The sequence below is a fragment of the Myotis davidii genome, unplaced genomic scaffold, assembly GCF_000327345.1.
Source record: "Myotis davidii unplaced genomic scaffold, ASM32734v1 scaffold161, whole genome shotgun sequence".
In the NCBI taxonomy this organism is placed as follows: domain Eukaryota; kingdom Metazoa; phylum Chordata; class Mammalia; order Chiroptera; family Vespertilionidae; genus Myotis; species Myotis davidii.
The window spans coordinates 458,289-471,127 of record NW_006291567.1 but is presented as its reverse complement, the minus strand read 5'-3'; the positions used below and the strand labels follow the sequence as shown (position 1 = coordinate 471,127).

General features: G+C 44.4%; 1 protein-coding gene across 5 annotated transcripts in view; it reads right to left on the bottom strand.

The window, feature by feature from the left end:
* MAP7D2 (MAP7 domain containing 2) overlaps positions 1–12,839 on the bottom strand; it is a 91,006-nt gene that overhangs the window by 27,675 nt on the left and 50,492 nt on the right. For 4 of the 5 annotated variants that reach the window (XM_015564873.1, XM_015564870.1, XM_015564871.1 and 1 more), the window contains 5 exons: positions 11,681–11,811; positions 7,316–7,449; positions 6,693–6,725; positions 894–1,162; positions 232–364 (listed from right to left, as the gene is read on the bottom strand). In XM_015564873.1, the coding sequence (XP_015420359.1) occupies positions 232–364; positions 894–1,162; positions 6,693–6,725; positions 7,316–7,449; positions 11,681–11,811 (700 nt within the window). The remainder of the gene's footprint in view (positions 1–231; positions 365–893; positions 1,163–6,692; positions 6,726–7,315; positions 7,450–11,680; positions 11,812–12,839) is intronic. The other variant, XM_015564869.1, reaches the window with a different exon arrangement.

Below are 12,839 nucleotides of genomic sequence, written 5' to 3'. Positions count from 1 at the left end.
TACAGACTGTGGAATCTCAGAGGGATCACAGGGGAGGGTGGTGGGTGGAAAGAGATCAACCAAAGAACTTGTATGCATATATGCATAACCCATGGACACAGACAATAGGGTTGTGAAGGCCTGGGGACGGGGTGGGTGTGGGGTAGAGGGGGTCAATGGAGAAAAAGTGGGGACATCTATAATACTTTCAGCAATAAAGAGAAATAAAGAAAACCCTGAGTACCCCCATACCTGTCTTGCTCCATCTTTTCCAGCCTCTCCTGTTCCTTCTGTTCCTTCTGCAGCCGGGCCTGGCGTCTCTTTTCTGCCAGGATCTTTGCGGCCTCTCCTGCATTGGTGGTACCTGCAATAGGCTTCCCTGAGGCTGCACCAGAGGGATCAAGGGAAATGAAATTGATCACACTCACTTAGCAGCTGCCACTTGAAAGGGAAGATCCTACCCAGTGGGGGATGGGAAATGCCGCAGGACTGGCACAATTAGCCACTGAGCAGAGATGCTGCAATGGGCGGCTATGACTGGAATATATTTCACAGTGGAGAGCAGTGGAAAGGCTAGGAGGAGAGATAAGGTCACTAGCAGGTCCCACAGCAGCCACCATCCCTGCGCCCATCTGGGTGAACTGGTGAACTCGTTGCATCCTTCACAGCAGCTTATAGGACTACAGGAAGAGCCTCTCCGTGGGACGTGCTGATGCTGGTCCGATGCAGCAGGGGACAGGACAGAGGGGCAACGTGCAAGCCTAGAGAGCACAGGACGTGCAGTTTTCTATATGATGACCCTCTCTTCCCTCTCTCCCCCAAACACGAGACTCCCATGTGGATCGTGGACCAGGTCAAAGGACAAACAGGCTGGAAAAGCCAAGGTTGGAGTGGCATGGGCAAGGAGGGCCCACCTGCGCTGCTCTCGGCCTTCCCTCCTGCAGCCACGTTCTTCTCGGGGGCATGCTTCTCCACCAGGCGCTTCTCTGAGGCTTCCACCCTGAGTGAGCCAGCTGCCTGCTGAGCCAGGGCCCCTTCCCGTTCCTTGTTGCTCTTCTCTTTGTCCGCTTTCTTCTTGGGTGTTTCCTGGCCGGAAAAGGTGGCTAAGCGGTTCTGCACAGGAGACTCTGGATATGGCACCTTCACATTCTTTGGAGACAGTGGGAATCCTTTGGCAGTGGCTCTGGAAGACCAAAACCATGCCAGAAGGTAATTACTGTGCCTGACCACAGAACTCTCCATTGCTAAGACAGCTGGTTCCCTAAAGTTGAACAATTTCATCTTCTAAGAAGAACAAATGTAAGGCTCACTAGCACAAACTCAAAAGTCCCTCTGGCACTATTACCCTAACAGGAACATATACTATCTATAAGATGTCCCAGGTGGAGGTGACAATATTTTTGGAAGCCACGTTGTTGACACCATGTCCTAACGTCACTTAACTTTGATGACAATGTAATGATGGAGTGTTAGGCTTTCTTCCACCACCTCTTTTAGATGGACACCAGAGCTGGATCTGGCATTAGACTATGGCAATAGACATTGTAGCAAAATACATGTAACACAAAATTTGCCACCTTAACCATTTGTAAGTATACAATTCACTGACATTAAGTACATTCACACTGTGGTGCAAACCACCACCACCATCCACCCACAGAACTCTGTTCCCATTAAACACTAACTTCCCATTCCTCTCTCCCCAGCCCCTGGCAAACTCCTCCCTTCTGCATTCTGTCTCTAGAAATTTGACTATTCCAGGTAGCTCACAGAAATGAAACCATGCAGGAATGGTTCTTTTGATCTGGCTTATTTCACTCAGCATAATGTCTTCAAGGTTCTTTTGCTCACACAAAGTTGGGTAATTTCATTCCCCTGCCAATTTCCTAGAAATAAGTATCTTGGCTGATTAGAGTTTTATTTTTAAGTGCTTCATCTATTTAATAAGGATCTATTTGATCACCAGGAGGACCCAATGAGTAGGTAGGAAACAATGAAGCCCGGCCAGCATGCCTCTGGTTGAGCATTGACCTATGAACCAAGAGGTCACAGTTCAATTTCTGACACATGCCTGGTGTGCAGGCTTGATCCCCAGTGCAGGAGGCAGCTGATCAATGATTCTCTCTCATCACTGATTTTTCTATCTCTCTCTCCCACTCCCTTCCTCTCTAAAATCAATAAATTAGAAAGAAAGAAAGAAAGAAAAAGAAAGAAGGAAAACAACAGTGAAATTGCCAGTGCAGGGTGCCCAGACCTACTGAAGACACTCACCTGTAGTCAGAGATGACCATGCCACACATCTTCCAGAGCAGCCTATGGAAATGGTGCCCGCTAATAATTGATTCAATGTCCTCAGCCTCCAAAGGAAAAGGCTGTATCCAAGAGCCTTCCGTGAGGCTGTGATTCTGAGTGGGAGGTACTTAATGGGAGCCATTCAGACAACTTGGTCTTAATTTTTTTCCTCACATGGACAAACAAAATGTTTTGTTTCCAATGCATGAGAAAGTGAAATTAACCTAGGCTAGGTTCCTAATACAAAACTGATCTCTGAGATGACCTATCTCTGACAGTGCTTATTTAGCATACTATTTTCTAAAGCTGGCCATAATAATAGCTCCTCCCATCCCACATGATATTTTGAGTTTTTATCTACATCCCACTGAACCTGGGTTGGCCTGACTGTTTTGAACAATAAAATACAGCAGAGAAGTAATGCTGTTCCAATTCAGGGCACAGTCCTAAAATAGCCTGGCAGCTTCCACTCTCTGTCCTGGGAGACACCCACTCTTGGGGATACTCCCTCCTAGAACTCAGTTGCCATTCTGTAAGATGCCCAAGTCATATGGAGAGGCTACATATGGGCATTCTATTCTGGTTGACAGCCCCTGCTGAGCTCCAGCCAAAGCCAGCATCAACTGCCAGCCAGGTGAATGGCCCACCTTGGGCCTCCAGCTCAGTTGAGCCCTAGGTTAACTCAGCTGACACTGGAGTGTAACTGTGTGGAAGACTCCAAGTGAAAACTGCCCAGTGAGCCAAAATCAACCCACAGAGAACCCACACAGATAGATGACCCAAAGAGAGACCTTCTGGGTAGCCTAAGTCAAAGAGCTGTGAGAATTAATAACAGATTGTTTTATTCCACTAAATTTTGATAGTTTCTCACAGCAGCAATGAACAATGGAACAGAATATACTTCTAAGAGCCTGAAACCACTGAAGAATATTTTACACGTTAGAACTGAGAGGACGGGCACACCTACAGAAGTTGGGGCGATCCACTGGGCCATACTCAATTTCCTCTCTCTAGGTTACAAGAAGAAAGCTATGCTCAGCCACATCTTTGAGAGTGTTGCTGAAGCTAGTTTTCTAAAGCCCATGCAAGTACCCGATAATGGGGACAATAAAAATAAACTTGAGCCCTAACCAGTTTGGTTCAGTGGATGGAGTATCAGCCTGCGGCCTGAAGGGTCCCGGTTTCAATTCCAGCCAAGGGCACATGCCTGGGTTGCGGGCTCAATCCCCAGTCGGGGTTTGTGCAGGAGGCAGCCACTCAATGGTCCTCTTTCATCATTGATGTTTCTCTCTCCCTTTCCCTTACTCTCTGAAATCAATAAAAATATTAAATAAATAAATAAATACATAAACTTGAACGCTGAAAAGAACAATACCATTAATATGTACAGCCACCCACAAGTGGCTTAGCTTATCTGAAATCTGGAAGGGGAACCATGTGCTATCAGAGCCATTCTTCACATAGCTCATCTGTGTTGATGGGAGTTCAAGAGGACTAAGCCCAAAGCCACGCCCATATCCAGTGTGCTTTACAGATCACACACTTGGTCTGCACAGAGGAGAGTTTGAAAACACCACTTCAGTTGGAGTTTATTTTGTGTGTGACACCATTTTAAAAATCAAGTGCTTCTCTTTTATTGACTTTCTTCAATATTGCGTATGCAAAAGACTATTTGTAAAATACAAAAGGTGTAAAGAGTGATGTAACAAATGCCCATACATCCACCAACTAGTTCAAAACAAGGATATTGCAGCCCTAGCCGGTTGCTCAGTGGTTAGAGAATTGGCCCACAGACTGAAGGGTTGCAGGTTCAATTCAGGTCAAGGGCACATACCTTGGTCACAGGTTCAATCCCCGGCCCCAGTTGGAGCACGTGCGGGAGGCAACCAATCGATGTGCCTCTCTCACATCAATGTTTTCCTCTCTCTGTCTCTCCCCCTCCCTTCTCTCTCTCTCTCTAAAAATCAAGAGGAGAAAATATCCTAGGGTGAGGATAACCAAAAAAAAAAGACATTGTAATTATGCCAAAATCTCCTGTGTGCCCCTCCCTGATAGCTTTCCCCTCCTCACTCAGAGGCCATCATCACTTTGCATTTTATGTTTGCCATTTTCTTTTACTAAAACTCATTTTACCACATTTATATTCTTAAAATAACAGTGCTTAGTTTTGTAATTTGAGAACTCGATCTATTCAAATTCTTCTACAATTTCCTTTTATCTGTTCCACACTATGTTCCTGAGATCCACCCACTGGTTGTAGGCAGCTTCCATCCATTCTTTTCCACTGCTGTATACTCAATTATAGTTTTCTTGGTTTTTTTGTTTTGTTTTGTTTGTTTGCTTGTTTTATTTAGTCAATTATATCTCAATAAAAAATAAAATAGAAAATCGTTCCTGAAATACAACCTTCAAGATTTTCAACTTCAAAGCAATAGCACAAAAACCTGAAATGCAGACAAGCATTCAGAGACAGGGAGGCAGACCCCTACTGGGGCACCTGACATCCCCACTGGGTCCAGGGGAAGAAGAGAAATGGTGCAGCTTGCTGCTGACCACAGGACAGAGTCATATCTATTGTGGCAGTGCACCCCTACCTTCAATGGGGCTTGGAGAGCCAGGTTCCCAGAACATCACCTGCCAAGATTCTGCGTTTAGGCCAAGTCCTATTCTTATCAGCCTTAACATAGCTTTATACTTCTTTTGTAAAACAGGTAAGAAAAACGCCCCTCCCTTTTTTCATAATACAAAAGTAATATCTGATTTTTGTAGATAATTTTGAAAATAGAAAGACAAAAAAGAGAGGGGGAGGATAAAAACCTCACTGTCCAAGAACCACTGATTGCGTACACTTATATACATTCACCAATGTTATAGTTTGGTTTCCCTCTGGGCGCTTACATTCACCAATGTGGTCGGGTATATGTATATTAAATATCTATGGATCTTTAAAAAATAATTTATTAATTCTATGTCTAAAAATCCATCTTAAGGAAATATTAATCAATATAGAAAATATGTACTTGATAAAAATGGGACCATGTTCCACATACCATTTCTCACAATATCCTGATCATCTTTTTATGTAATTACATATTGTTCTTCATAATTTTTTGTGGCTGTATAGTACTCCATTGTTTGGATGCGTCATAATTTATTTAGCAATTCTCTATTGAGAATATTTATGTTATCTTCAATTTCACCCTATTAAAACAAGGCTACCCATATAGTATAAAAAAAAGATATAGCACAGAGCCTATGGAGAGTTTGCTTCCAAAAACTGAATTCTCTCTCTAGAGAGAGGGCAACATCCTTTGTTCACATTAGTGAAATTTACAATGATGATGATGAAACTTGTCAACTACTATCCATGTAGGAACCGTGAGTCAATATCCTAGAAAGGGCGGGGGAAATCTGGAAAAACCTCAGTGTGAACAGGCTTTTCTCTTTGCTAATGTCAATGTCCCAAACTATCACCAGAGTTCTGACATATGAAAGGAAGACTCAGAAATAAGACAAATGGGGACCTTACAGCCCACCTATTGGATGTAGTTTGCAAGAGAGCAAAATATCATAACCAAAGGCAGGCAATAAAAGAACAGAAAGGATGCAATGGACTTAAAAAATTAACAAACCAAGATGCTATTAATTTAGCAATGAGCTATAGAAGGCTTTTCCTTGTGGAAGATGGATAAAACAATAGCAGGAATTAGAAGTCTATAAAAACATAGCAAAATAATAATAGTGAAAAAGTCTCTGTTAGAAAGTAACAAATTAGAAATAAGAGCTCCTGTCACCTTGAAATATTTTTAAGAAATTCCCAAATGTTCATTAAATTTGTGTTTTAGCTTATGTTCTCTGAGCCAAACTGATGCATTAAAAATGAGTTTAGCCCTAGCTGGCTTGGCTCAGTGGATAGAGCATCAGTCTGTGGGCTGAAGGGTCCTGGGTTCGATTCCGGCCAAGAGCACATGCCTGGGTTGCGGGCTCAATCCCCAGTAGGGGGTGTGCAGGAGGCAGCCGATCAATGCTTCTCTCTCATCATTGATGTTTCTATCTTTCTCTCCTTCCCCCTTCCTCTCTGAAATCAATAAATATATTTTTTAAAAATAAGTTTTATATAATTCTTTCTATATAAAGAATTTCCTATTTTCCCAAATTAAAATCATATTTCTCAGTACCACTGAAGATGTTTTCATTCTACTGCTGGACTGAGTTACTGCGTCATTCTTATCAATTACTATCAGTAAAATATTTTAATGACTTAATACAAAGTCATACAATGTAAGTTTGTTTTTCATTTACATAGTTTCATGGTGAATTTACCCAATTTTTTAAAAAAACACATATAAAGGCTTTAGAAATAACCATACTACTAACGGTGGCTGATAAGTTGTTATTGCGTCTTTTAATGAAAGACTCACGAGCCAAATGTAACTACTTCACTCCAGATGCAGCTGAAAGAGAAAGGAAAATGCCAGAAAAGCAGAATGGAATTAATGGGCCTAAAGAGAAAATGCTGAATGGCTCATCTTGGTAACTAAGAGTCCCATATCTACCAAGCAACAAGAACCCTTAGCCCATTGTTTCCCACCACGGCCGGTTTGGCTCAATGGATAGAGCACCGGCCTACAGACTGAAAGGTCCTGGGCTCGATTCTGGCCAAGGTCACATGCCTGGGTTGTGGGCTCGATCCCCCGTGTGGGGCTTGCAGGAGGCAGCCAATAAATGATTCTCTCTCATCATTGATGTTTCTCTCTCTCCCATGCAGGAGGCAGCCGATCAATGATTCTCTCATCATTGATGTTTCTCTCTCTCCCTCTCCTTTCTTCTCTGAAATCAATAAAAGTATATTAAAAAAAGAGCCCATCATTTCTCCAGAAGATACTCAAAGAGTGAAGGAGGTAAGTCACAGTTCAGCATTCCTCCTGCTGACCTCTTAGGGCCTTCCATGCCTTGTGGGGAGAAGGATACACACACTGCACTGCACAGAGCCTCACTCAACTGCTTTAGCCTTCTGACTGTGACAAAGAGGAAAGATGCTTACTTGCATAGCCTGGGAGAAGGTGATCTCGAAGAAGGGTCTGCGGGAGAATTGTATCTTTTCACAGAGGACCTGACACTCGTGTCGGACGAAGAAGGTGATGCTTGTGAATCCCTCTTTATCTTCTCCATCTCCATCTGTAGGGGACATAGAATAGGACAGCCATGACCCACAACTGCAGTTTCTAAAAATACCCCAGATGGAAGCGATGCACAACTTCCTTTCAGAAGGACACAATGGGAGTATTTGCAGAGAAGCACCATGAGCTCATTATAGTTAGGTGATTTAGTCAAAAATAAATTCAGCCTCAAAATGCAAAGATTTCTTTCTCCTTGTTTTCTTGAGAAGAGTTAACAGAACCATATGATGGTCCTGGATACAGGACAAAGTAGGTTAAAAGTAGGTTAAATTACCAGCCATCATTACCTAAAAGATAAATCATAAGTAAGGATATAAAGTAATAATAATAATAATAATAATAATGATGATGATGATAAAACAAATAATACAAATAAATATAATTAATAAATACATAATAAAATATACGTTTTACATACTCAGAATTGTAAACCTACTTTTGCCCACTCCTGTATATAAAGATCTACAATCATTAGGAAAAGTTTCAGGTGTGATTATAACACAAAATGGTGAATTGTGACCCTGGCCAGGTGACTTAGTTGGTTGGAGTGTCTTCTCATACACCAAAAGGTTGTGGGTTTGATCCCTGGTCAGAGCACAGACAGGAAGCAAACAATCAATGTTTTTCTCTATCACATGGATGTTTCACTCTCACGTGATGTTTCACTCCTGTACTTCACACAGTCTTCTCTCTCCCACTCTCTCTCTCAGCATGTCCTCAGGTGAGGAATTTTTAAAAAGGGGGGCAGCCCTAGCTGGTTTGGCTCAATGGATAGAGCATTGGCCTCTGGACTGAAAGGTCTTGGTTTCGATTCTGGTCAAGGGCATATGCCAGGTTTTTGGCTCCATCCCCAGTAGGGGGCATGAAAGAGGCAGCCAATCAATGATTCTCTTTCATCATTGATGTTTCTATCTCTCTCTCCCTCTCCCTTCCTCTCTGAAATTAATAAAAATATATTTTAAAGGGCGGGGGGCGGTGGTTTAAGTGAAAGCTACAATGACATTCTCCCAGAACCAAACTGAAATTACAACTAAAATATAGAAAAACCACCCTGAATAACCAACTAAAGAATAGCTGGAGAGAACTCTCAAAACCAAGGATGGAAAGTGGAGACCGCACAGAGACTGGTAAAAAATGCAATGGTGCCAAAGAGCTGGCCAGGCTCCCAAAAACTGTGGTACACTTACACTGTGGAATACTATGCAGCTGTAAAAAAGAAGGATCTCTTATCCTTTGAGACAGCATGGAGGGACCTGGAGAGTACTATGCTAAGTAAGTCAGTCAGAGAAAGACAAATATCACATGATCTCACTCATATGTGGAATCTAATGAACAAAATAGATCCAGAGACACAGACACATGGAAGAAACTGACGAATCTCAGAAGGAAGGTGGGTGGATAGAGATTAACCAAAGAACTTATATGGATACTAGAGGCCCAGTGCATGAAATTCGTGCACTAGGGGAGGGTCCCTCAGCCCAGCCTGCGCCCTCTCGCAGTCTGGGAGCCCTTGGGGGATGTCTGACTGCCAACTTAGGCTGTGAGCCCAGCTTCTGGCTAAGTGGCGCTCCCCCTGTGGGAGTGCACTGACCACCTGGGGACAGCTCGTGCATTGAACGTCTGCTCCCTGGTAGTCAGTGCGCATCATAGCAACCAGTTGTTCTGTTGTTTGGTTGATTTACATATTAGCCTTTTATTATCTAGGATATTATATAGGATATGCATAACCTATGGGCATAGACAATAGTGTGGTGAAGACCTTGGGGATGGGGCAGGTCCAGGGTAGAGGAGGTGAATGGGATTTTTAAAAAGGGACATATGTAATAGTTTCCACAATAAAAATCTGTATATATAAAAGCTAATATGCAAAGTGTCCCCTCAGGAGTTTGATCAGGAGACTGGGAGTTTGATCGCTATCTATGATGTGCACTGACCACCAGGGGGCAGCACAAAATGAAGGGAGGCCCTGGCTAGCAGCTGGAAGGCCCCGATTGGCCCTGATTGCTGGCCAGGCCTAGGAACACTACCCATGTACAGATTTCATGCACCAGGCCTCTAGTCCTATCTAATAAAGAGGGAATATGCTAATCAACCCTCATACCATCACAAAGATGGTGGTGCCCACAGCCAATAAGGAGGGAATATGCTGACTGCCACGCCCTCAAAGATGGTGGTGCCTACAGCCACTAGATGGTGGTGCTAATTCACTCCCCCCCCCTCAAAGATGGCGGTGTCCACCCACAGCCACAAGATGGTGGCGCCCAGTCCCCTCAGGCCCACCGGGGCGGCAGGCATGTGGCTAGGCCTGGCCTTGCTGTGCTTCTGCCTCTGAGGCAAGCCTCAGATGGCAGCTGCCCAGCCACCCAGGGCCGGCCCAAGGTGCAGGCAAGCCTTGGATGGTGGCTGCCCAGCCGCCCAGGGCTGCCAGACGCTCAGGTAACCAGGGCCGGCCAAGGCTTGCGCTGTTAGCAGCAGCAGCAGCAGTAGAGGTGTGATGGGGCATCGCCTTCCCCTGATCACCTCCTGCCCCTGAGGGCTCCTGGACTGTGAGAGGGGGCAGGCCGGGCTGAGGGACACCCCCCCTCCAATGCATGAATTTTCATACACCAGGCCTCTAGTAAATTTATAAAAAGACAGTGAGCTGTGGACCCTGTGACCCTACCCACCCCTCTATATCTTCCCCATGGTCTCCCTCTACAGGAGGCTGGAGGCATGTGCCTCGGTGCCTGGCCCACAGTGGGTGCTCTGCAAGGGTGGTTCCCTTCTCCATCACACTTTTCTGTAGCAAATCCTTATTTGGTCCTCACACCCACATTCATAGGGCCCCCTCCACAGAAATATACCCTACTATAAAAACCAAGGGTCCGAAACATTCACTTCTCATGTGAAAACCTTAGGGCTACCCTGGATTTAAAAAAATGTGGTGTTATAAAAATAAATGCCCAGTAGTACAGTAATGTGGTGGTTTTAAAATAAATGCACACATAATTGGGTGTTCTCCCTTCAACAGGTGGGGCTCAATTCCCATACTCCTGAGTGTGGGCTGGTCTCAGTGACTTGCTTTTAATGCACAGAATGTGGCAGAACTGACGGTGTGAAACTTCTGAGGCCGATGCATAGATGTGATACATAAATGCTCTGTCTCTCAGATCTCTTGCTCTGGGAGAGGCCAACTGCCTTGTCTTTTGGACACTCAAGTGGCTCTATGGCGAGGTCCCCATCGTAAGGAACTGAGGCCTCCAGCCAACAGCCATGTGATTGAGCCAGCCTGGAAGAGCCCCAGCCAAGCTTTCAGATGACTGCAGCCCTGCACGCCATCCTGAGCACACCCTCAGGAGAGACCCTGAACTAGAAGCGCCCAGCTAAGCCACCCTCAATTTCTGACCCAAAGAACCAGTGAGGTAATAAACATTTGTTTGAAGCTGCTAAAGATTTGGCATAATTTGTTACTTTCCTTCTGAGAGTCTGGAATCTGAGTATGTGCCTGGCAGGGGGTGCCTACATGACCAGCTCCCAATAAAACTAACAGTGACAAACAAAAGTAGTGTAGTATGTATAATTTCTAAATAAATATACCTAATTGGCAGGTCCTGCTCAACATGTGTTTTGCTGATGGTGTCAGTATGACAAGAAAAATATTTAAAGGCGCCCTAGCTAGTTTTGCTCAGTGGATAGAGCGTCGGTCTGCAGACCGACCCTGGATTCGACCCTGGTCAAGGGCACATGCCCTTGTTGAGGGCTCCATCCCCAGTAGGGGGCGTGCAAGAGGCAGCCGACCAATGATTCTCATCACTGATGTTTCTATCTTTCTCCCTTCCTTTCTGAAATCAATAAAAATATAAAAATTAAAAAAAATATTTAAAGGCCACTGTTATTAATGATGGCTGGCCTAGAACCTCAGTTCCGGTTGCCTGCAGAGGCAAGATTGGCCCAGATTCAGACACCCTTAAAGGAGCAGAGAGAGGACACTCAGAACATTCTTTCTGACTCCTAGCCTCTGGAGGGCAGGCTGGAAGGAGGACGAGGTCTTTAGGAATTTGCTCCAAGGCACTAAGATTTAGGAGGGTCCAAAAAGTTAAATGCTTTTCAAAGGTTGGGTGAAATTTTAGGCCAAATCTGAACCTTGAGCAGTCCCTGGACATTGACAGATAAGCCCAAGTCAAGTGCAGGGAGGAATGGCACTGTCAGTTCAACGGGTCCCGAGGGTGAGCGTGTGAGTGTGGACATACCCAGGAGACCTCCGGTCCCATAGTGGTTCCTTTCCCAGCTTTGACTCGGCTAGATGTGGATGAGGACTTCTTCTTTCCGATGGTTCGAGTTGGCGAAGACTTGTAGGAAAATTGAGCAGGGCTGCCGGTAACTATAGGAGGGCAGATGTTAAAGACTAGAGTGTTACAGCAGAACAGCCAGAGAGACCACAGCATAGATGGAAAGGGTAGGGTGAGCAAGGAGTTGGGAATAACACACATATGTTAAAGCGTGACACACAGGCAATGCCATCTAAAAATCCCACCACGCTTTTTCTCATGTGCACAGAAGGGATTGTATCATTGCGGTCGGATCACGAGAATTCTCACTTCATATTACACAGTGTTGTACAAAGTATCATACTTTAAAAAGATATTAGCTGCCGAAACCGGTTTGGCTCAGTGGACAGAGCGTTGGCTTGCGGACTGAGGGGTCCCAGGTTCGATTCCGGTCAGGGGCACGTACCTGGGTTGCGGGCACATCCCCGGTGGGAGATGTGCAGGAGGCAGCTGATCGATGTTTCTCTCTCATCGATGTTTCTAACTATCTATCTCTCTCCCTTCCTCTCTGTAAAAATTCAATAAAAATATATTTAAAAAAAAGATATTAGCTTATAAAAACATATACTAAATAACTTCAAAATGCAATGGGTGTTTAATTTTAAAGCGTGCCTTTAACATTTATGTAAAATGTTCGTTGTACTCATTCAATAGAAACTTATCTGGCTACTGGCTAAAGCTAGAAATGAAACTACTGGTCCGCAATGTGGTAAAAGACTCCCGCAGTCAAGTTCAAGAGTCCAGTTCAGCCCTAGCTGGTTTGGCTCATTGGGTCCCAGGTTCAATTCCGGTCAAGAGCACATGCCCAGGTTGTGGGCTCGATCCCCTGTAGGGAGCATGCAGGAGGCAGCTGATCAATGAATCTCTCTCATCATTGATGTCTCTGTCTCTCTCCCTCTCCCTTGCTCTCTGAAATCAATAAAAATACATTTTTAAAAAATAATAAAATGAAAAGTAAAATTTGAATTGGTCACCTTTTATTTGGGGGAGGCTTTTTCCACCCAAAGGACACAGCATACTTGAGGCATATGTATCATCCCCTCACACACCAAAACACATACAAACAAATACACTGTACAAA